At 43.1% G+C, this 24,622-nt stretch overlaps 1 protein-coding gene across 1 annotated transcript in view; it reads right to left on the bottom strand.

Annotated features, from left to right (window-relative positions):
• ME3 (malic enzyme 3) overlaps positions 1-24,622 on the bottom strand; it is a 132,478-nt gene that overhangs the window by 41,677 nt on the left and 66,179 nt on the right. Inside the window, exons 2-4 of the mRNA XM_076328346.1 lie at positions 19,958-20,091; positions 18,223-18,372; positions 887-962 (exon numbers count right to left, since the gene is read on the bottom strand). Coding sequence (XP_076184461.1) covers positions 887-962; positions 18,223-18,372; positions 19,958-20,091 — 360 coding nt within the window. The remainder of the gene's footprint in view (positions 1-886; positions 963-18,222; positions 18,373-19,957; positions 20,092-24,622) is intronic.

Below are 24,622 nucleotides of genomic sequence, written 5' to 3'. Positions count from 1 at the left end.
TCACGCTCCTGAGTCAGAAACAAATGGAAATACTGAGATCTTTGGACAGAGCAAGGACAAAATATCTAGTCTGCATCTGTTCTCCATGGTTCCAAAGACAAGGTTATAGGAATATGATTACTTTTTCTGGAAACATGTTAAATTCTTTTTTTTTTTCCCTTAGAAATGGAAAATGCTTGCAAGATTTTCTCAGCTGCCAAACCTTTGCTCCTGGAAGAAACAGCTAACTGATAGGGGACCGAAGCTCTGTCAATAGCCAGGGAAATTCCCAGGCACATGTGCTTTCAGACTGATGGAAGGAGGTGACTAGCAAGACCTGTCTTAAGTGTTGACTTTATTTCATGCCAGGGACTTGCCCAGCCCCAAGCTCTAGAGAAAAACACTTCACAAGATAATTTTTTGGGTGGAGTGTCAGTAATATTTTCAACTGCTGGATATCAAACATTATTTGCAGAGTTGCCAGTGTTCTGGATGCTCCATGACTCATTGGATTTGGGAAGGAGTCCTACGAGCGAGTCGGTTACAGAGATATCTTGAAAAGCTTTGGTACATCTAACAAGTTGCGAGTTAGCCACAGAATTCTTCAACACACATATCTTACTTCTTCGCTAGGGCCTCTGTTCTGTACAAATTTATTATCATGCATGCTCTTTTTATTGCCCAAGGTCCTGCTACCTTTAATAAAGATGTTCCTCACCACATACACACATGACAGAGTCTCTGAAGTCCAACCACTAGACTGGACACTCTCTGAGGAAGGGAATATTTCTTAGCTTGTCCTTTTAAATAGACAATTCTGTAAATAATGCCACGCAGTTCCATTTAATATCTCATTTTCCACCCAACTCCCTGTAATTTCCCAGTCCACAGATGACATGCCACATACCTTAATATTTTCTTCAGGCCAAGAGTTCAGCATTGTTGCAATATGGCCTTTGTCATGGATGGTGATAAACAACCCCCTAAGAATAGAAAAAAAAATGAAGAAAAAGAAGCCTTGTCATAAAATTAATAACTTCAAGATAAAATAAAACAGGTGAAACTTGAAAATGCAGGGAAATGAGCTACTGAGCACAAAGCCAGGCTATTCATTGCCATGGAAATGAGACCTCAAGGGACTGCTAATAACAAGTTTAGTTCTCATTTCAAAACCCCAAGGCTCAAGATCTTTAATGGCAACTTCAGTCAGCAGCCACTGGTGTTGCACATTTCACCCTTGTGAAACATCTTTGCTCCAGGGAGCAAATTCTGCTTTAGTGCAGAAGAGCTTTCTAGTTAAAATAATTCTGATAAATGCAGGGGAGGCTGATGGTTTTACCTTAAACGTTGTTACACATTCTTTCCCAGGGAGCTTATTGCTGGCAGTTCAAACAGTGAAAGCATGATCCTTCTCACCCAGCTACCAATGTCAACGATGCGGATGGCTATTGCAGAGCTAGACATTTCAGGTCCCCTCTCTAGTCAACAGAGCTCTAACTGGATGCGATTAGATCAATATTTGCCACGGCATTTGCTTTGACCAAGCCAAACCTGCCCTTGCAACACCGATTTTTCCCCTGAATATCTGACCCTAGTTTTTGACACTTGCATTCACCAAATGAAAAACACCAAAAATTATGAGAAGTGAAACAGAAAATTAAATGTTTGGATGAAACCTCAGTATGAAGTATTTGCACGGACAATAGCATACCTGATTGTACTAAGGCTAATCACTTCTGAACACAAAGGTCTTCAAGGTTTAAACGAAAATGCCTTCTTTTTAATAAAATTAGGAACTGGAAGACAGCATTATTGAAACATGTTTTAGACCTGTGGCTTATTTTTCTCCTCTTTGCTGTTATTACCAAAAATAGTATCCTTAGCAGGGATTCTTCCAATACCCAGGATAGTTATTATTCCCATTGACTGATCTCTGCTCAGATATTTTGGGATTTTTTGAAGCTCCTTTTAGCACTAACCCCAAAGAAACAACCTCCTCCATATCTGTCTCAGGGGAAATTGCTTATGTTGCTCACAGTGCTCTCTAATCAGCACAAATCAAAGGCTCTAACCCCATGATTCCTCTTGGCAGGTGGAGACACCCATTTTCTTTGCCTTGTTACCTTCTCACAAAAGCAGGAGTTGTACTGGTGATTAGTATCATCCGGAACACTGGAGAAATGCATGTTTGCTGCTTACATCTCTCTACTACTGCTCAGCCCCAGTAAGTTCAGATCAGCTCACTGTTTGGGGTTCTAATGTGAAATATTAGCTAGAAAAAGTCTCATTTTTAGAGGAGGCTGAAAACAACTTCCATTGTAAGTCCATATGAGTGATGAATAATCAGACATAATTGGGCTACTCTCTACAGCAAGGACTTCTCTCACGAGACTCTTCTAGGGGGACAGATATCTTCCCACAGTTAACTGTGGGAATCCTAATGAAAAAGCCCTTTACTTTGAAAAGAAGAAAAATAAAAGTGCTGACTTCAACACTGATCAAATCACAATCACACAGAAAGATCAGAAATGCAAAAAAAAAAAAAGGAAAGTAATGGTTCATTTATTCACCATAATTCTTTAAAACTGTGCCCAGTAACCAACAAACTAATCACATACACATGGCCTATCTCAAAGGCAGTATTCACAGATGTTAATCTTCATAAAAAAGGGGTACTGTACTGCTGCCATCTACGTTTAGAAAATAGTTATTAACCAGGAATTAAAAGCACAAATTAGTAACATCATTGCAGATACTTCAAGTTATGACATGCTTTTAAAAAGAATGCTATTGTTTTAATGTAACATTTTCCATGCATAATAAAGACACCTATTACTTAAGTGTCTAGCTGCGTGTCTCATACATTCACATCTCTTCAGTGCTGAAGGGAGTGCACCAGCTATTTAACCTTTGAAAGACATCCAGTGCTCACAGGAGAAGCTGAAACCCAACTGTCTACCCATGGCCGGCCTTGCGGCTTGATGAATTTCCAGTTGTTTCATACAAAGTGGAGAGGGCAGATACCCTTCTGCCCTCAGGAGCTTCTGAAGAGCTCCTGACTCCGACCGTTATCCGGGAGGGCAGTGGGCTGGTTTCCAATCCCTGCTCCGGATCTGGCAGTAGAGAGAGTTCAGCCTGGGTCTTCCAAAATCTGGTGACTGCTCTCACCATGTTACTTGGGAGAAGGGCTCTCACAGCTATCACCATGGCACGTTTTGCCTGAGGAAGGACTGGCTTGGCTTAGATAGCCAGGTCGGAGACTGAGAGCCAAGCACGGAGAGGCACCCCGCTCAGAATTTGTGTTCCCTTCCTTAATATTATATTTATTTGATGTTAAGCAGGCCCTCCCATCGAGTATGCTGACTTCCGTGGATTCTCTTCTGAAAACAAAATGGCTACAACACACATTCATTCTCCCTTCAGGCTATGCCATTGACCAGATCCCTAGTCCTAGTTGCTTATCTCCGCTGTCTCGTGCATGGAGCAATTCAGGTGAAAAATTGCTCTTTACTTTACTCCAGGCAAAATCAGATGGCTTAATTTAGACTAACAATTAACACACTAATGGCACTACCAGCTTTGGAAGAGAAACCTTCAGGAGCAGAAATGGCGATCCACCTGGGGAAAGTGACCTCTCTCACTGACACAACCACATCGGGAAGTGGGCACATATCTAAGCAAGCCTCGTATTTCCCTAATGCTGAATCCGAGAGCCAAGGGCCCAGTTTCAAGAAAACACAAAAGTTTCCAATGCTTTTAGGCACCCAGCTGGAGCACATTCCTGAACTTGGTCCGTGAACTGTGGATTCCATCAGGTGTTCAGGCATTCAGAAGGGGATCCTGGCAGTGGTGAGCTGGAAGACCCTTTGTAGGCCAGGTATGAAACAACCAACTCTGACAGGCAGTTCAGCGAATTCACTGTGTTTTTAAGAAGATGCAAAGGGAAACAGACGTCAGACTTTAGATTCAGGGGTCACAGGTAAGTCCTCATTTTGTGTGGTCCCCAGGAGAGTCGTGCTTTCCCCCCCGATGACAACAGTTACCCACAGAGATGAGCTGGCCAACTTGTTGAAATAAGATGCCCAAAATTGGCAGAGGGTTAATCTTTCCTAAAATCCCTTCTGCAAGGCAGGCAGAAGGAACAGACAAGCTCCACAAACTGAACTCAGGAAAAGGTTGGCTGATGACTGAAGAGGGAAGAGCAGCAGCCAGGTTTCTCTCAAGGGTACACAGCTTATAGGAGAGGTAACAGGAGCAAAAGCTTATTTGTGCCTTTGAGGACAGCAAGTTAGAGCTCTGAATACTGAGAATGACAGGCTGGTCTATGTGGACCAGTAGTAAATCAGAAACATTCAAGCGGCAAGAAAACCAATTAACTTGATTTTTCTGAGGAAAAGATGCAGCCTAGGCATTCTGAAGAGGGAATGCAACAGATGCTGCCTTTATCATCATGCCTTCTCCATCTCTCTTGGGATTACATTTGATAAATTGCTTCAGAGAAACAAAAAGACAATGAGGCAGTTCTTCTCTAATCCCCCTTGGGACTTAATAAAATGATTCGATTAAAATAAAACGCTAAAAAAATAAGTCATTTTGATCAAGTCGCATAACATGGGCACTGTGTGGGGTAAACACACATCCTGGTTTACCAGACCAGATCTTTATCCCCCACAGAGAAGAAGCTATGCACACAGTTAGCTGGAAGCCAAACACGCATGCATGGGGGTAAAAATATAAGAAATAGAGCTTAGTAAAAATTAACTGCCCCAGCAATGTCAAGCCAGAATGTATACACTGTACCACTACTTCTGGCTAAACAGTAACCTTCAGAGAGCTGTTACCTTTGTGGGGGTAATTCAGAGCGGGGAGTGCTCCAACCTGCATTCATTAGGGTTTCAGAGCTCCAGTCTCCTATTCAGTCCATTAACATCACAGGTTTCACTACAGCTGCCTTTAGTTAAGGTGGAAGTCAGACTAGATTTTATTGTGCCGCTGAGCACGTCTGTAAGGTTCCAGGAAACTTCGAGGAGTGTTACAACTTCTTAATTTGTCACTGACACAGTATTTCTATCTGGACTTCAGCAAGTCAAGTCAAGCTGCCTGAACTGGAATGCAGGATCCAGCAGATCGCAGATGATCATTGCAGAATCTGTCAAAGGGGTGGGATATGTTCACCTACACCATACAAGACCTTTTCTCATCCCTAAGCCAGGGACATTTTCTTTTCCTTTCCGATTTTGTTCTGGCTGAGTTCATGGAACTGCTCCAGGAATTATAGAGCTACACAGCTTACCATGTGAGCCATGGGAAGGATTCTGCTGTGGTGCTCAGTACTGGTTAGATCTTGGCCATCCTGATGGCATTTTGAAAGACCCACAATGAAGACAATCCCAGAACTGCAAGACTCACGTTAGAAAGAGTTTAGGGACAAGGGAGACAGGACACATTTGATGCCCAGAGGAAGCAATGCCAGACACTGGTGATGGCTTTTTAGCATAGCATTCATTTCTTTTAGACATTTGGGAAGGAACAAGTTTTAACATGTCTCAGGTATTAGGAAACCAAAATATTCTTTAACGCTTTCATTCAATGAGTGGTTACTTCTTCAAAAAGGCAAAGTAGTGTTCCCATTTCTGATCTTCGTGGTTAGCAATGCGGCCTTGTGAGCTATTTCCCCTTAGAAGAAATAGTGTACGATGGAGCCAGGAGTGCTATCTCTAAAGCACTGTTGTTTATTTACAGAGAATGTGCAAAGCTTCATTTCCCGAAACTCAGAGGGGAGTGAAAAAGATTATGCAACTCCTTTCCTCACAGCTCCAAATGTCTCCTCGCCTCCCTTCTACCCAAAAGTCTCCCTCCCTTTCCCTAATAGCTTTTCCTTGGCAATTACCAATGCTTCTGTGGCTGTGTTTGCAACCTTCCCGGTGTTGTCTCGCCCCACTTTTCTAGCCTACTGCTGCCTCTGAATGCAATCAAGCAGAAATCCAATGTAATCAATGCCTTTGCTTTATCAGGTTCCATGTAAAACCTCTTTGGCCAGTGCTGTGCTCCTCTTGCAGTCTTGTCCTGTGCTGTGGTTTTGGGTAGCACTGCTACGAACTTCAGTTGACTGTACATCTATACAATTAATGGCCTCTTTACACTTATCATATATGAATAACAGTCAGCAATTATATCAACCGACTTCACCATCCTGGTCAAAAGCCACAGAAGAGCAGAACAGATGATGGCAGGCATCATGATTCAATGTTTTCATCTGGATAGGAAAGGCTTATTCTCAGAACAAAAATGCTCAGGACAAAGGTTAAGCATCTCCACTCACAACCTGAAGGTGATAAAATCCTGCCCCCATAAAAGTCATTGAGTGTTTTGACTTAGTAGGGCCTGGACTTCCCTCAGAATGGGTAGGAAGTCCATGGGAAGCCATTGCTTAAAAAATTAACGAACAAAATAGATGAGTCAGATCTTTGCCAACATCCAAGCCTGCACGAGGCTGCCATTGAACAGTGATGAAAAAGTTGTGAGACAGCGGTCAGAAAGCTACACTGAGATACGAGGTTGCACAGGAAAGGGCTCTGACAGGCACGGCACAAGGTGACCTTCTGCAGTGATCACAGCCATAGCCTTACATAAAGGGATGAAGCTCTTGGAAAGCTTTGAGCAAGACTGTATCAGAGTAACACTGAGGTTCACCTGGAAAAATTATCTTCACACTCAGGAAAGAAAAAGAGAAGTTGGCTTGTCACTGTGGAAGGATGCTGACTGCTGCTGCACGCCGCTCTGTGCTCTTTGGAGTTTGCTTGAATTATGCCCCAAGCCCAGATGGACCGGTAGGTATTTTGTCTGTGCAAGGCTGCAAAGGGGACACACACAAGGGAGGGATCAGCTGATGGCCTTGGCTTTTGTTGCATGCTAACCACAGAAAACTGTCACTGCTGTGCCCAAAGAACAGGCTGGAGGACCCGCTCTGGATTAAAGGCCAGTCTGTGCTAGAGATGCAGTAAAATGTGGTTACAGTAAAGCCCTACATTTGGTTTTATTTATTTACACTTTCAAGCCTCATACAAAATTGACAGGTTGAGCAATATGAGCCTCTAGAGACATTTCCACCAGCTGCACCCCTATTGTTGATTTTTTTGGTTCAGGTCTCTGCCAGAACAGGATAAGAGGCTTCAGAATAACAAAATAAACTTTGAAATTGCTTGGCTCTTTTAGGGAGCTTGAGATTATAAATGCCTGTGGGCTGCAGGCTTTGGAGAGAAAGTATGTGCTAGCATGCACTGATTTGTCTAAATACAGTACCATTAATCATCAAATTGGACAAAATCTCTGTGGTGATTCATCAGTTATTTTTGCAGATTTGTTTATAATAAAAGCCAAGAACTTTTTGTTGTTTTAGATAATTTTCTTCGTAAATTGTAGGATGCTGCACAGTACCCTGAGGTACTGATGAAAAAATAATAGAAACCAAGCACAATCAACTATTAATGAAATCTATACAGAGATTTATAAGGCAATATCCTATAACTTAAGAGATTTAATTACAAATAATCTGCAAGGTGAATGATTACATTAATATTATAAATATCCTTAAAATTGTCACCATACATTTTGGGCAGGAAAACTAAAATTCGGTGTGGGAGCCAGAAGATGCAGGCTCCAAGGTACAGCAATGAAAGCTTCATCATCCACACCAACCCCCCAAACCCACGCAGGGAAATCTCCGTGATCCTAAGGGATGGCAAGCAGCTAAGCTGTAGGAAACTGCCAAAGATCAGGAACAGAGAGAATTCAATGAGCACATACAAGTGATTGCTCTTAAATGCGGACAGCAACGCACACAGGCTTCAGTGGAAGCTGCAGCCCTCCCAGTTCTTTGGCATAGTCCAAATCCTGCCACAGCAGGAAGGTCCAGATCAGAGCCCAAAGCAAAGTTTTCAGATCCATCTCCTAGTCTGCCAAGTTATTAACACCCAGCACTATTTTTAGCAGGTTTTTTTCCCAGGAAAAGGGAGCTTATACAATCACTCTGTGTCCTCTCTTACCTGCTAGTTCATTTCAAGAAAATTTATCAGAAGGGCAAAGGTCTCTAAGATGTTTGTTCCTACACCCTTTTATGGAAATCACTGTTGAGATAAAGGGAAATGATAATGGGGTTGATGTCCCCACCACTCTGGGGAGGGGAGCATAGACCTTTCTCTGACAATTACTCTGACAGTTGGCGAAAAAGATAGCTTGCAGCTAGACACAACATGTGCTGCTTCACACCTAGTTCCTACTGAGCCCTCACTAGCCCAGCCCTAGCAAAGCCTCAGAGCCTTCCTGGGCTGCAGGACTAAGCAGAAAGCAGAGAAAAGGAGGAAAAAGCTGACTGTAGAGGAAACCAAATGGAAAAAGGGAATGGTTACGGGGCAGGATCAAAAACGCACAGGTAAGAAACCAGAGGGGACAGCAAGCAGAGCACCCAAAGCTGTGCCCGCTGCTCCCTAAAGAGGTGAGGGAAGGAGAGAAGCACAAGCTGGTGTGGGTGGCTATGGTGGAGCACAGGTGGATATGGAGAAGGGATGAAAGGGATGTGGAAGGGAACAGAAGGTCTTGCAAAGGGGATGTGTTAGGGGACAGTGGACAGACATCAGGAGGAATCCTGGATTCATTGGTTCTGCTAGTCAGGAAACAGCCTAAAGAATAAATAGCTGTCTCTTCCTTCCCAGGGAGGGTCAATCGACAAAGACCAGCACAGTAACTACTGATATTGGTCATTATGCAGCAATGTGAAAATGCAGAGGGGTGGCATCAGGTCCCCAGTGAATCTCTGCTATCCATAGTGAAGTATTAAGGGAGGCCAACAGACTCATATTGCTTTTGGCTGGTTGTATGCCTCTTGTCCCTACTGGATTCTCAGGACAGAAGGGTTTAACCAGAGAATTGTCATGTCATAGCATAATTCAGTGGTTAAATCCTGTCTGTATTTCAAAACTTCAGAAACAATTTTTTTCTGGTGTCCTTTTCAGTAGTGGTGTTTCAACAGTGGTGGTTAAGAAGAGCTCAGAGACGATCCACATAAGGATTGAGCCCCTGGAGCCAAGACCTGGGTAAGAGCCAAGCAGGTCTGCAGTATGGGATCTGACTCTTGCTTACCCTCAGCACCCAGAGCTCCCTCCTTGCTGATGTGCAGGAGGGAGAGGGAGAAACCAGGCTGTTCATAACTACTCTGCCACCCATGCGTAAATCTACAGATGCACATGGGTAAACACCAGGCTTTGAGGTGACACGTAAGATCCCACCAGTCAGGGATCCCACCAACCAGCAAGTGTGGGCATTTCCCTAATTCAGTATCCTTTGCTGCATTTAAGCTCATCATGTTCAAGGGGCTTGAAGCCCTCCATTCAAAAACAACTTTAAGTGTAGGAAAATCTGACTCAGCTCTGATTTTTCTCTGCCTTTTTGAAGGCTTAGGCCTAAACCTGCCTATGTGTTGGATGCTGGCAGTATCTCAGTAATTGGAAGATTACAGGGTTGCAAAGAGAAACGTGTTGAGATGGGCAATCAGTGCTGTTGCTCAGTGATGTTGATCAAGGAGCTCTTATCTGTTTTCACTGCTAAGCATGTAATGTATTCTGTTTTACTTGATAGTACAGAGGTTAAGGTGGGATGAAAAATCCCCAGGAAGTTAAATTAAGTCCTACCCTGATTATATTTCCTTCCTGAGCTGTGCAAATTCTTCCAAGACCCACACCTTCACTTTTAAAGTGCACCGCAGGGAGCCCCAAGAATGAACACAGAATTAGGACAAAGCTTGACAAAGAAAAGAAATATTATTTTGACAGTACCAGAGCAATCAGCTTTCAGATAAATTAAATCTAACTCGGCATATTCTGTCTTAGTGAATCCATCTAATAAAAATTTTTAACTTTTGCCATAAACTGCAGCAAACACTGAAAATATCAGCAGCTTTTACAGCAGGTCTTCCACAATCATGTACAGAACATGTGTGTGGCTTGCCTTGTCAAAATGTTTGAACGGTCAGTGTATCTGCACACAGAGTTCTCCAGAAAAAAAACCAAAACAAACACAGGAAAACCCAAGGAAGGTAAGAATTACAGTATCAAAGCACAGAAGCCCTCACTCTGCGCAGACCTGTTGGGGAAGTCTTTGGCAAATGCAAACCAGCTCTCTATGCTGCCTATTGATTTCTCTTCTCTTTCAGAAATGGATGCCCTGTTATTAGAGGGTAAGGGTGCTAGCTTGCTAGCTCTGACACAGCCGTTATACAGCAACATGAGACAGCATCTCACAGTTACCTTGCAGTAGCATATAAAAGTCAATATAAATTATATCATAAAAATGTATCATTTATTAATATAAATATTCCATAAACTAAACAGTTAAAAAGGAGGATTGCTCCTCATAAAAAATGTCCCCAAGTCATGATGCATAGTCCATGAGAGGCTGTCCCACAGCCCAATAGATACTGCTGTCCAAGGTTTTCATGATAGCTGGTGTTATTTCCCCTCCAATTTACATCCTGGTATTCATTATTCTAAATAATTCTCCTCTCTCCTCTCTGTCTTTGGCATTTTTTGTTTAAGGTGGGGTTGTTCCTTGTGGCAGCAGCATAGATTTATGCCAGATTAAATGCAAACACATCCTCTTGAATTTCCTTCACCAGGTCAACCTCTTTCTTTTGGCCAACTCCACCTCTTCCTTTGAGCTTCTCCTGGTAAATCAGGGAATTTCAACAGACTTAAACCTAAATCACCTCTGACAGCAGGGGAAAGCTTGACCTTCATAAATTAATGTCAGACTTTGCTGTTAACTTCAGTGGGCCTGAGATTTTACCTCATGCCCATGGAAGTTTCTCTTGAGTGTTAGAGCCATTGCATGTACATTTTGCTCAGGAAAAGTAAGAGAGAGAGAGAGAAGACTGGAGATATGGAAGGAGGAGCACTGACTGTTTTTCTAATGAGAAAAGGGATCTAGGTCCTTTTTCACTCCCACCCCAATTTAATAACCCTGGTACAGCCTCAAAGGCCCAACAGTGTCCATCCTATTCCCCCAGTCTTCACGGTACCTCAGATCACGGCTGATACACCAGCTCTTCTCTCAGTACACCCAGGAGCCAATCTGTGCTCCTCTCCTCGTTTTGAGAACCACTTAACTGAAGGGGGAACAGAGAAGGGACAAGGATGGGGGTACAGCATGCTGAAATGACTTGCCTGGAAAAAGTGGGGTCAGCACAGAGGGAGCAGCGGGAACCCTTGAACCACTCTGCTACCTCTCAGCAGAGGTTTCCAGACAGGCTGAGCCGTTCTCAGCAGCCCTGGGCTCCCTCTGTGCTAACTGCTTCCTTCTCACCTACTCTAGCCATGGTCTTCTCCTCCTCATTCCATAATTCCTGGCCCCATAACTAGAACTAGATATAAGGAAGAAATTTTTTACGCTGAGGGTGGTGAAACACTGGCACAGGTTGCCCAGAGAGATGGTAGATGCTCCATCCCTGGAAACATTCAAGGTAAGGTTGGACGGGGCTCTGAGCAACCTGATCTAGTTGAAGATATCCCTGCTCGTTGCAGGAGGGATTGGACTAGATGACCTTTAAGGGTTCCTTCCAACCCAAACCATTCTATGTCTATCTCCCACCTATATCCCCTACCAACGTGTTCCTGACTACATACTATGCCCATGATACTTTCCACAGATCCCCCCCTTCAGTTTGTTACAAGACCAGTCTGCTCGTAGTGATCTTATCTAAATGCAGATCATGAAACACATTCATCTTCTCTTACACTGACTTCAGCTGCTTCTGGAAGAAGGATGAACCAGGCTGGTGGCAACAAGAGAAGTTATGACAGTGTTTTTGCAAGAAGTAGAGATTGCCTAAAGGGGTTTCCAAGTACAATTTTCAGGACAATAATCCAAACTCCAGTCTTCCCACTCACTTTTGGTCTCCACTGTTTTACAGAAGAGGGAGTGCAGACAGTTTTGTGGTTAGGGACAAATCTATGGGATTTAGATCTTTGTTCTAATTTCCATTTCGTTTAGGTTTAAAGTGTCTAGAAATGGCAGGTAACTTTCTCTCCTGCTGCTCAGACTGCGCAACACCATTAAAAAAAAAAGCCTCAGCAGAGCCAGATCTGTTGACAAGACAATTCTGTAGATTGACTGATGTTCCACTTGCTCATTTTTCATCAGACACACAGATCATTATTCTGTCAGACTTGATTTTCGCACCATCTGCATCCTGTTAGCTTTCATTCTCCAGGTTCAGCTTCACCCCAAAATGTTTCACATTGTTCTGCAATCAGTCCTCAAGGATATTTATGTCTACAGAAAAGGAGAGTGAACTTAAGCAAGTTTTGTCTGTCCCCGTAGCTCTCCTCCGATGGTGACGCACCAACTGGTTCCAGTCCTGCTCTCAGAGGATGCCAAAAGCTTTTGCAGAGCAGCTGACAACTTTATGTTTTCAAATACCAGTATGCTCATGAATTACCCAGTGTCTCAAGAGACTGTGGTCTTATGCCACTGTAATAAACTATCCCTCACTATCACAGAAGAAATAAAACCCTGATTCCATGCCCCGAGGTAAGTTCCCTCTCTGCTTTCTCTTTGTGAAAAAGTATAAGGTCTCTTTCCAAGGATACTGTTGCAATTAAAAGAGAACCTCCAGCTTAAAAAATACCTTTTAAATATCATTGCACATGTTCTGTCTTGCGCTGCATAAGGACCCCCATGATATTAATTAAGTACATTTTACATTGGAAAAAAAAAGAAAAAAGCAAAAAAGGAAAAAGGATCACAATACTACTATGCACTTTTCTTCGTAGAGGACTTTGTATCTTCACTCTAAAGCAAAAAGGACTCTCAATCACAGTTTCAAAGCTTTTAGGGCTGGTGGAAGCATTTCCTAAGATAACGGTGACTCTATTAATGAGATCAAAGAATGAAAGTTCCTCCTTCCCTCTTTTAGTGTCTCAGAAAGTTGCAAACCCTGCTCTGTTACACTTCATTCCTTCCCCCTACCAAATTTCTGATGAGGATGAAGAATCCCCAGGCTTTGAAAAGCAAACACTTCCAAGGCCCGTGTTCCTTAATACCTAGGGTAACCTGGCCTTTGCTTGAAGCTACAATTATGTCATCACTGCTGCTGAACATAAGCAAACCTGTCCTCCCCGTGCCTTCAGCAGCTTGCTCCTGCTTCTGCACATCCCTTTCACCATGTCAGCACAACTCCTGTTGCAGCTGGCGGTGAACTGGCTATCTGGATTACCACTAGTCTGGCCCAAAAAAGACTTGGATCTACCCACATTTATTCCTGAACCAGATCATTATACAGATGCATGGACATCTGTGCAGGCACAAGGGTGGTGGAAAGGAGGAGTGAATAACCAGGGATGGATCGCAGGAGAGAGACTGCAAAGCTGTGTATTTCAGCCATAGGATCTGAACCTGTAAAACTCTGCAAGAAATCTCCCTTAAGTCTGGGCCACCCTTGAGCATCAGGAATTACACCTATACATGATTCAAACCTTGTCACCTTGGGACACTGTTTCCAGCAATATACTTTGGCCTTGACAACGTGAATACATCTGGGTCCCCTCACAATTGTTCCAGAACTTGTGAAGACAAATGTGGCAGCAGATTTTTTGTAACAAAACTACAACCACAAGACCCTGAGACACAAACTGTGGAGGAGCATAACCTGAGAAGCCCCCCAAGAAATGAGCATATTTGCCTACCCTAGTCTTAGTCTCCTCCTGAAGTACCTGGTCCTGGCAACTGCTGCAGACAGGATCTGTGGCTAGGAAGACTTCTCTTTGGACACAGTTGCTCTTCTCTTGTGATTATTTAATGTAGTCTGATCGCGGAAGACAGAGATTTTGACAAGGTCCTTAGCATAAGCGTGACAGAGGTGAAATTGCTTGGTATTTCAACCTGTACTTATGGATTATACAATAATTTCTATTTTTAAAATTTAAAAATACAAAATATAAAATGACACTGTCCTTTGGCCCGAAGATTTTAATGCTTATTGCATGACTTCGAATAAACAAATATTGGTAACTCAGCAGGGAGCTGTCTGGAAAACAAGATAGGAAAAATGTTATTCAACATAGACACCTTCCAGTAAAAACTTCAGAGATCTTAGGGGACAGTGCCAGAATGTAATTTTTAATAGTTTGATGGTTCCACCTCTCTTCCAGTTGTTCTAAAAACCTGAGTTTTCAGCACATAGGAAAAAGTCTGAGGTCACAGAAAAAGAAAAGCCTGCTTGGAGAATTTAAAGTGACTCCTGAAGAGAAAGGCAGTAGGATTTTGGGGAAGAGACAGGAACCTGTTGGGGTACAGGAGCTCTGCCTGGCCCACCAGCGGAAGGGGGAGACTATGGGCATTACAGATGAGTGTGCCAAGAGCTGCATGTTTGCAAGTCTTTTTTTCCCAGTAGCTCTTTTCTACTGGTAAACAGAGAAAACCTGTGTTTTAAGACTGCTGGTTGTGTAGCTTTTCGAAAGGAAAGAACAGCAGATGTCTGATCCCATTTGGAGCAGATAAATCTGCTGGCAGAGAGGATGCCGCAGCCCTGACCTGGGAGGAGAACTCTGGACACCAGCCCCACAGAAGTGCAGGTAAAAAGTCCACCCTTAAGAATTTGTACATAGAGACCAGGAAAGGTAAAAAAGGCATTGAGCCCTGCAATTATGACAGTAGTATCTGGCAAACAAAATCTGCAGCCATGCGAACACTGATAAATGCATTCTGATGAGAGAAGCCCTGCCGGACCTCATAGGACTATTTTCAGATGCTCTTGTACAAGAATTGCTTTGTAAGCAAGTTACTTGTGCTTTAATCTTTCCAGGCTCAACCTTCAAATATAAAGCCAAGTACTAATGGGGCTGAGAAAGAGCTCAACACAGGGAAGAAGTTTATTGTGTCCACAGGTCACTAACTGCTGTTGCTGTGGCTGCAGAAAGACTGCATAATATTCTGTAGACTTCCCTCCTCACCATAAGCTGTACTATATGTGCACATCCATCCATGTTGGAGCACCATGTGGTGTTTTAAAACTGAGGTATCTCATCTTCCCTGCCTGATCAACAGCATTAAATGTGACAGTTTGGATGAAAAGGTAATTGCTGCAGCAAACATTCAAACCAGTTCCCCGTTGCCCAAAGAGTTGGGCTGAGAGGCGCGGCACTCCGGAGGACAGGTTTAGAAAGACTTTGAATCACTGGAGAGATGACCCAAAACCAACAGGACAGAGTTCACAGCAGGACACGTGGCGAGGAGAAATGCTAAGCACAATTATGGAGTGGCACATATCTGGTGGGGTAATCGTGTTAAAGAAAAGATTCAGAGGGAGAAGATGACAAAACGAATTACAGCAACCAGACCACTCAAAGGCGAGGGCACGCTGGGACGTGTTAGCAAAAGCTAAAAGCTAACTGCTCTGGTCCCCTCGGCACTGCCAGTCCTCCATGGCAAAGCAGTGCTCACTGCTCACCCTTCTGTGGTTCATTTCAGGAGAAATGTAGCCAAACAGGAGACTCCAGAGTGGGACAACCTGGACAGAACAGCAAGAACTACAGGCAAGAAAACCACCAGGCTGAGCATGATCCCAGTTTTCTACCCTGAAAAGACTACTGTAGAGAGGATGACATTGGCAAAGAACATTTATGTTATATACTAGGGGAAAACCACTTTCTACTTATATGAGAGTTAAGTACTGGAAAGGGCTACGTAGGGCAGCTTTATTGCAGATTTAAAATAAAATATAATCAGTTAATGAACAGGATTATATGATAAGGCTTCCTGTGACAACAGAGCTAAACTGAATGGCTTGGACATCCTCTCCAGTTCTAGGTGCTATGTTCTCCCTAAAACAACAGTGAAATATATTTACATGGGTGTCATTTTGTTTGAAAAACCTTCTGATAGAAATACAATTAGGTTAGAAGAATCACCTTTTCAGACTGTCAGTGCAGCTTAGGATAACAAACATGGGAAGAGCTAGAAATATAAACTTAGATCTTAATTCCTGAGCTCCCCAAATCTGCAGGTCCCAATGATTTTAGTAGAAAGTGTTGGCATCCTACCCTGAACAAGTGTCTTACAGGCTGGCTCCTGATGTACACAGAATCATAGAATCGTTTAGGTTGGAAAAGACCCTTAAGATCAAGTCCAACCATTAACCTAGCACTGCCAAGTCCGCCACTAAACCATGTCCCTAAGCGCTATGTCTACACGTCTTTTAAATACCTCCAGGGATGGTGACTCAACCACTTCCCTGGGCAGCCTGTTCCAATGCTTGACAACCCTTATATACATAATATGCTCCAGGAGAGAAAATATATACTGCAAGACAATACAAGTCAGATCTACAAAAAAAGCATGTATGAATACTTCTCATTTTAATCTCATCACTTTACATCATATAATAGCTCTTTTCTTTATGGAACAAACCCACTCTTTTGCTAAAACAACCTTGATTAAAACCAAATCTGAGGTAGGCTGAAATTCGCTCTACATCTTCAGAGAAACAAACTCCCTGTCATAGGAAATTCAGTGTACTAAGGGCATGATAATTTACCCTTTCCTGCGGAAGCCACGGGCTGGAATCCAGAACAGCTCCAAGCCCAAGTTCAACAGCAAAACTGTCAGACTACGAGAACAGATGTTCTTACCACATTGGTAAAATACTGTGTGTTTAAAACATGAGAAAGAAGTGAGTTACAGGAAGGGGAATTCTCCAAAAGCAACAACTGCAGAAAGAGTCCGGTATATGGAAAGACACCCCTGCATTCCTGAGGATAACAGGGATGAAAAATAAAAGAGGCGAAGCTCCCAAATATTGTTTGAACTTCTTGCAAGGTAAAGGGAGACTGAAGGCAGAGACACAGTGGCTGTGCAGCAGGAATTGCCTGCTGTGAATCTTGATTAGCCGAGAACCAGCAGTGTGCTCTTCCCTGCTTGACAGTGCTCGCAGCTCAACACCCAGGGACAGAGTCTGGGCTCTCTTATCTCTGCTACCTTTTCCCCTGCCCAGAAGAACTAAGTGTCCTCCCCCTGTACAAAGAACAATTCCTTCTCTGGTTTCCTCATACACACTGAGGAGGAAGAGGGGGTATGATCAAGGCTTGACTGGATGAATGACTTCACCATAGCCCAGCAGATCTAGAAGTTGGGTATCAGGGAACAGAACACAATTACCTGGGGTAGACACAAGCCAAAAAGCAATCTTGAGGAGCAGCTCATGTGAAAGAATACAGTGGCTTTAACAGAAATTTTGATGACAAGCAGGATGCAAGCGTGTTTGCCAAGATAATCTTATCCATAATATGTTAATCATTATCTGTCTACACAGCCCTTACATCTTCGAGGTCTGCCTCAGGGTCCCCCTGTGACCTTGAGTCAGTCAGTAGAACTTGCTTCAGTTTCCCCACCTATCACACTACTCTCAGCTGAAACTGCAATTAAACCTCATGCTTGTGCAATGCTTTTAAAATGGTATTATTCCATTCCTTTACTTTGCCTATTTCTATAGCAAAAACTAAAATGTTTATCTGCTTACTGGTACATTTCAAGGACAAAAAAATAAAAAGCTTGCAAAGAAAACTGAACCTTACCATTGAATTTTCAGGCTAGGGCTAAAATGTATTTCAGAATGCTAATGAGGATTTTATCAAAACATTAATCATTAAAAAGAATTATGCAGAACAGGGCCTTCCAACACGGTACACAGTGTTTAATGTTGCATGAATTTACACAGTAACTGTTCTGAGCAGCGAGGAAGGCACTGATGCAGAGCATCATCTCCTCAGAAAATGATTCTTGCGGGGTGGTTTGTGGAAGTCCATACAAAAGTTCAGTATCAGCACAACGTATCCAAAATCCAACAATTACTCAAACACCAGCACTGTAGAAGGCACTCAGTGCTCCTGAGACAGCAGATGGGGAGGGGTGCAGCCATAAGTTCAGAGAGCCATTTGGAGCTAAGTTGCACAGACTGTACAGTACTGTTTGAGAACAAAACCACTCTGTTTGCTGTTCATAGGAAGAAGGAAGAGCTATTCTCGACTCCCCAGCTCATCATCAAATGTACACACATGAAGCTGCTTGCTGGTCCATCTTTTGATGAGGGATCAAGTTTTAGATGCTTCGGGCCACCCACATAAAGATGGACTGTCGATACAAAAGAAACATTCACGTGAAATTAAAAAAAGGGGCAAGAACAGTCTCTTCACTCACCGTGGTCTCCTGAAAGCCAAACCATACTGCTGACAAGCGAGGCCAACCGTTGGGGTGTAAACGATGGGCATGAATCTCTCGATGTCGGAGGTCAGCACTCGATAAAAAAGCTTCTCGTTCCTGTCTTGTAATGTCATAAGAACAATATACCTTAAAAGTAAAATAAAATAGATACGTATCAGTATTTACGGATGTTGGCAGTTTCATAAAAAGCAGTAGCTGGCTCACTCAGTACGTACTTAGTTCGCCCAAGCCCTGACACTCCTCAATGCTGCATCGTGAGCAGAAGCTTGGAGCAAAATTTCCCAGAGGACCTGACCGGCTCCACCATCCTCACCGACAGCTCACAAAGACTCAGTAGAGCTGGAAGTCAGACCCATGCATGCCCTCAGAATTTTGGAATTTGCATTAAAAACAAATGCAATGGAAAAAGTAAAAAGTAGTCTTCAGGGCTACCTGGGACAGAGCCGGACATCATCTTTATTATCAAAATCTATTATGCAATCTATAAGTTGAAATATGCATATGTGCAAATATTAATTTGCAAATTTCAAAGCATTCTTTCCTAAAATATTTCCACAAAACCTCTCTCTCCACTATCCCGCATCCTCAATTACTTAATCACCAAACACAGAAGGATAGTTAAATCCCATATTTGGAAAAAAAAAAGACAAAAATATTCATTCAGAAAATGAAAATGTTAAGTCAACTTTGTATTCTTAGTGTTGTCCAGACTTACACGTGCATCACCGGGTTTATATGACCACTTAGTGACTTAGAATATGTTACATTTGTCCAAAGATTTTCCTTTCCTGAAAATGCTTCATTGGCTAAGATTGAATTTGTCAATTTGAAGCCAGAAAAATGAAAAACTCAAAAATTAAAGAGAGATTGCAAATGATTTTCTGTCTGAGAAACTTGTATGAACATAATGATGAACTCCCTTTTGTGTTCAGCGCCCAATCTTGCAGCGTGGCTTCAAAAAGGCATCACATGCTGCCCACAATATGCAATCTGCAAGATCGACACATGCATTTGTGACACAGAAAAGCCAATGCAACGGAGTTGCTCTACAGGGGAAGAGTCCTGCTGCCTCAGTCCCCAGATCAATAACAACTGAGACAGATGGAGATGCAAACCCTACCATCCGTCATGACAGAAGTCAAACACCATCTTCCATCAATAACCCAGATGAACAATACTGGACACAATGCAAGCTCAGGGACAGAAAGATTAGTCATTACACATCATTGCTTCTGTTTTGTTGGGTTTTTTTCCTACCAGTTGGCAGGTTCTTTCTGTTCTTCCAGCCAGTATTTTAGTGAATGTATTGATGAGCACACAGACAGGTACATGCACTACATGTGTTCACTCTATCTCCAGTGCTCTGGGCAGGGACTGCCTTTTCATCATGTACTTGTACCCAAAGTATAGTGAATTGCCAGGCTAATACCAGAGGTCTCCAGCAATGTGGCGGTAGAAAAAAGCAGTACCAGTGCTATTTTGGGACTGGGATGGCATGTAACTGAGCTGACAGCACACAGGCCAGAATAAACGCTCCTGGTGCTGGAGAGTATGGACAGGGGGAAAAAAGTGACTCTGAAGAAAACCTGTGTGCCTTGAAGCAGGATCCTCAAGCCTTCCCAGGGGCTTTAAAGAACTGAAAATTACAGGGGCTTTAAAGAACTGAAAATTAAAGGGGGAGGGAGGAATAAATAAGATGTTTTTTACATACTTGTCTAGATCATTAGATTTGTTCTCGTAGTTTTTCATAACACGGAGGACTTGAACATCTTGGCTCAAGAAGCAAGGAGGAAGGAGGCCGTGAATTCCCAGCTGCAGCCTCTCTTCAAGTGTAAAAGCCATTCCCTAGGAAGAAAAGAGGAAGGCACGTTCAAACAGCACGATATGCACTACCGGATAGGATATCCAAGAGGAAAGCAAGCAACAGCAGGCAGCCCCCGAGGCCCTGGAGGCAGTCCTTGGCTGCAGGGAGTGCAGGGCTTGGACCACCCCGACCCTACAGCTTCTGGATTAGCAGTCCCTTGCGCTAGCAGGGCTTTGATGATTCACACTCTTCTGCCATTTGAATTTGGTTGGTCTCTGTAGTGTATAAATCTTATAGTGTATACATCCTTAGGGTTTCTTTCACTTTATGCTCTGACATTACTTAATTAGCTCTCGCCTACAAGTTTCAATGGCCTTCCTGAAAGCCCAGCTCTCACAATCCTTTACAAATCACATGAGAGGTTTAGATTTGGATACTGAATAGTGTACCCAACTCATCAACTCATCAACTCATCATAGCATACCCAACTCACCAACTTCAGTTACCTTCTAGTTTTCCACCAGACACAATGTGTATTAATGGCATATTAGCAGCACAGAAGACAGACTTGACATGTAGGATGCTTTCTCAGTGCCAAACCTTTTTTTTTTTTAATTCAAGGAGCACACAGAGTGGCACAAGTCTTATTAAGTAGCTGACACTGGCCCACAGCTGAAGCTCAAATGTTAGCTTGCGTGGGATATCCCTGCTCTTACAGGACAATTTCATCCTTCCTAGGCAGAAGCCTGAGCGTGTCCTGCTCCCGTGCATGAAGGGGCTGATGCTCCAGACGGCCAGCAGCACCCTGCACTGGACTCAGCCTGATGAACAGCAACGGTAAATGCATTCTGCAGTCTGGGAAGAAGATTATAAAAGGTCTTAGTCCTTAATTAATGGGATTTCTGCTATGCTGATAGCAGATTAGACAGCAGGATAGAAGAAAACATTTTTAGAAGCATCTAAGGAGCTTAGATCCTAATGAAAACTTCACCCATAACTAACCAACTGATTCATATCTTGTTGAACAGCTGGCAGTAAATATTCAAAACCAGTAATTATTGGACTACTTCTACTCAAGCACACAGACCAATGCTTGAAAAAATCCTAATGAGCAGCTTTATGACTACATAGCTGCTAAACTGCTATTTTATTCCATGGATTTAGTGTTTTTCTATGACAAATAACTGTTATTAATGTTGCACAAGAAAAAACTGAGGACACATCTCGATGAACTTGGTTTTGGCAGCCTTCCCTCACCTCCTGTTGCTTGTTCCTGTCCCCGTGCCATCCCAACGGTTGTGCCAGCACAAGCATGTGTGCAGTCACATGGTTAATCAGCGAGAAGAAGTACCTGGATTAAAAATAACCAGGTCATTTGAGCTTGGAGCAGCTCCCCTGGCTGATGATACACCATAGATGGCTCTACAGACACTGGCAAACCTGGGCACAGCCACTGGGGACATACAGCCGTGGGAATGGACCACTGGAAGAGCCACTCACTTGTCAGTGGTGCGGCTGCTGGTGAAAATGTTTGTCAAACTATCAGCAATACCAAGTAACCTGTGACAGGATAGAGGAAAGGACTGAAACTGATTCTCCTGTTTGCCAGATCCATGCTCTGTACATAGTGTGACACCTCTTTTATTACTAAATTGTGCACTAGCGCAAATTTAAAAAAAAGAAAGTCTTCATGTATTTCAGAGAAGATATTCAGGACATCTGAGAAGAAAACAATCTTTATCCCACAAGCATTTTCATAGTTTTTTTCTGCTCTGTATCAGGATAGAGCCAAGTATTTTCTAAATCTTTGATGCAAGAACATGGCAGAGAGAAATCATTCCTCTTCTAGCCAGCAGACAAGGAATCAGCAGTTGCCTGGGAGGCAGGAGGTCAAGCTTTTGCTGTCAAACCCAGAAATGGCATCAAGGTCTCTGCGGTCATTGGTGAATGTTGTACCCAGGACATGGCTGGTTCTGCTGAAGTGCCTGACATTTCTGACCCAAATTTCCTTCCTGGACCTGGCCTGAGAAGCCTTCCCCCAAATGAGTTTCATAGCAGAACTGGTACGTTCCCACAAGATAAAGTTTGAGTTTTTGTGAGTCATCATTTCTGAATTTAAAAATAAAAACCAACACATTCTCATCAGAAAACTTGCAACCATCTGTATTCTCCAGATTGGAAACTTCTGAAATAGCAGACTAAGATCAACACTGGACATCAGCTCTACATCAGTAATTGGCTTTACACTGACAATATTGTATCACAGCAGGGAAAATACAGCTACTGCGAATGTCAAAGTTTATCTGCAATGAATGGAAAAGAAAAGATACAATTTCAAACCATTTACTTCCTGCGACCTTTGAACATGGAGGATAGATAATGGGAGACAGAAGTATTTGGCACTAAATACTCCACTTGCTTGTCTAGAGAGAGTCACATCACAGGTTGGCTGATCAGGGTCACAGACCTGAGCCCCGCTCATCCCCTGGAACAGAAATGAAGCTCAGCAAAAAAAGTAAACCAGTGGCAGTTACTCTTCTAAAAGAGAAAGGGATAGAAAAGGCAGAAATGCAGTATCCTAGGCATTGCTGCCCCCAACCACTAAAAATCTTCTTCGGGTACTTTTTCAATAGGAAAAAAAGGCCTTTCAGTTATTTTCCACCCACTAAAATAGTGAAAAGTTTCAATATTTCATCAAATGATCACACATCCAATACAAGCAAAAATTTCTATATTTCAACTCATTTCTATTCAAAATAATACCATGACGCCTTACAGCAACAGCAGTCTGCATGCCCACTAGTAACCCCCATTTTTTTTTTTTCCAGTGGGTTGGGCTCTGCCTGAATGACATCTCCTACAACCCAGCATGGCCAGGAGCATCCAGCTTCCCTTTACCCAGGGGCAGTGTGAGAGCTGTGATGGAGTTACAGCTGCCAGGAAGGTGAAGCACTTGTATTCGGGCACTTGCCCTCCAGTCCTGCTGGGCTTTTTTTCTCCCTTTGTGGGAGGAACTCACCAGGCTGAAAAGCATTCAAGCAGTGTGCTGGGAAGCCTCTTGAAGTGGTATTGGGAATTAATGTAATAATTAATAAGATTGAATAGGGTCAAAAGGGAGCATGGGGTTGTAGAGCGGTTTGTCTGTGTAACTTGGGCTGGGAGGGACATTTGTGCATGCCTTGGGCACAACTCTGCTTGGTGCTTAAATTCTGGCTAGTTTTTAGGTCTGCGTAGTGCCAGGAGTCCACTCTCCAGTGTAAACCCACTATTTCAAGACACGGCAAACTCAAGACTCTGAACTTGAATCTGAAGCATTCTGGAGATCTGTGCACATGGATGCATGTTTTTGGATTGCAAGAGCAGATTAAACTATTTAAACACAACCACAGTTATGCTGTTAAAGGTCCAAGGGTAAGCATGGTTGTAATAATATATGGCATCTCTAGCTCACTGCACTTTTGCGCTTACTGCATGCGAATGAGCTATACCAGTGTAAGCATCTTCATACTGGAGCGACTGCAACTACATGCGATGAGGAACTTGCTGCCTTCACAACCAGTTAAATCTCCAAAACACTTTTAAGTACAGAGCTGGTCCATCATACAGTGGCTCTGTGGCAGGGCTGGGAGCAGAGCAGAAATTGCCTGGCCTAACTTTGAAGGCTGCTTTCTGAAGTTTCTTGGAAGGTCTAGGAGTAGGACCCCTGGGTGAAGTGGTTATATTCACTGAAACAGCCCAGCGTGAAATGAATTTGGAAACACATTCTGCCCCAGATCAAAAGCTGGAATTTCCTGAGGTATTGCTATGTTTAAGATTAAAGCTTTTAGGGTTGGATTTTTTTTTAAAGACTGCCTGAAAGCCATATTGTACCACTCTTTTTCTGGTCTTGAAAGGTCTAATGATTAGATGGTGAGCCACAGCCCTGCAGAGCTAAAGCCAGGTGCTCCGATTCATTTTTAAATGTGTGGGAAATGAGTTGTCATGGAGAGGGCAGATGCTATGTCACTACCCAAAAACAAAGGCAAAAATATCAGCTGCCCACAAGGCTTCACGCTACATAGGGGCTAAACGAGGGTTTTGTGCTGAAAAAGGCTTGTTGCAAAGAACCTCACACGCTTCTGTTTTCTTATCGCTGACAGAACCAAGTCTGTTATGTGGCAGCTCCCTCTTTGCAGCTCAAGCCCATAAAAGCCACTTATTTTAGAAACTAAAGGGCAAAGCCAATTCACAGATAATGATTAGTTTTATCACTGCCTGAACTCTCCAGCAGTGAGAAGCGGGTGTTTCACTCAGGGATGAATACAAGCAGGAGGGATGCAAGCATGGCTTAGCCTTATAATTTACTCATTATAGATCTTACTTCTGTAGGTGGGAACAAAGACACAAAATGGTAGTTCCTAGGGTATCATGAAACTGTCGTTAAGACAGTGGAGGCTTAATCAAGGGCTGAATGAGGCCTTAGCTAGTGCAGAACATGCAGAGTCCACTGCAGCTCAAACCACCTCCAGCTGCTCAGCGTCTTTTTGGAGCAAAGTGCTTACTGCATCTTTCCACACCCCTGTGCTCAAGTGC

This window comes from Aptenodytes patagonicus, chromosome 1 (genome assembly GCF_965638725.1).
Source record: "Aptenodytes patagonicus chromosome 1, bAptPat1.pri.cur, whole genome shotgun sequence".
In the NCBI taxonomy this organism is placed as follows: Eukaryota; Metazoa; Chordata; class Aves; order Sphenisciformes; family Spheniscidae; genus Aptenodytes; species Aptenodytes patagonicus.
The sequence above is the reverse complement of the archived record's forward strand: the minus strand, read 5'-3'. Positions and strand labels throughout refer to the sequence as shown.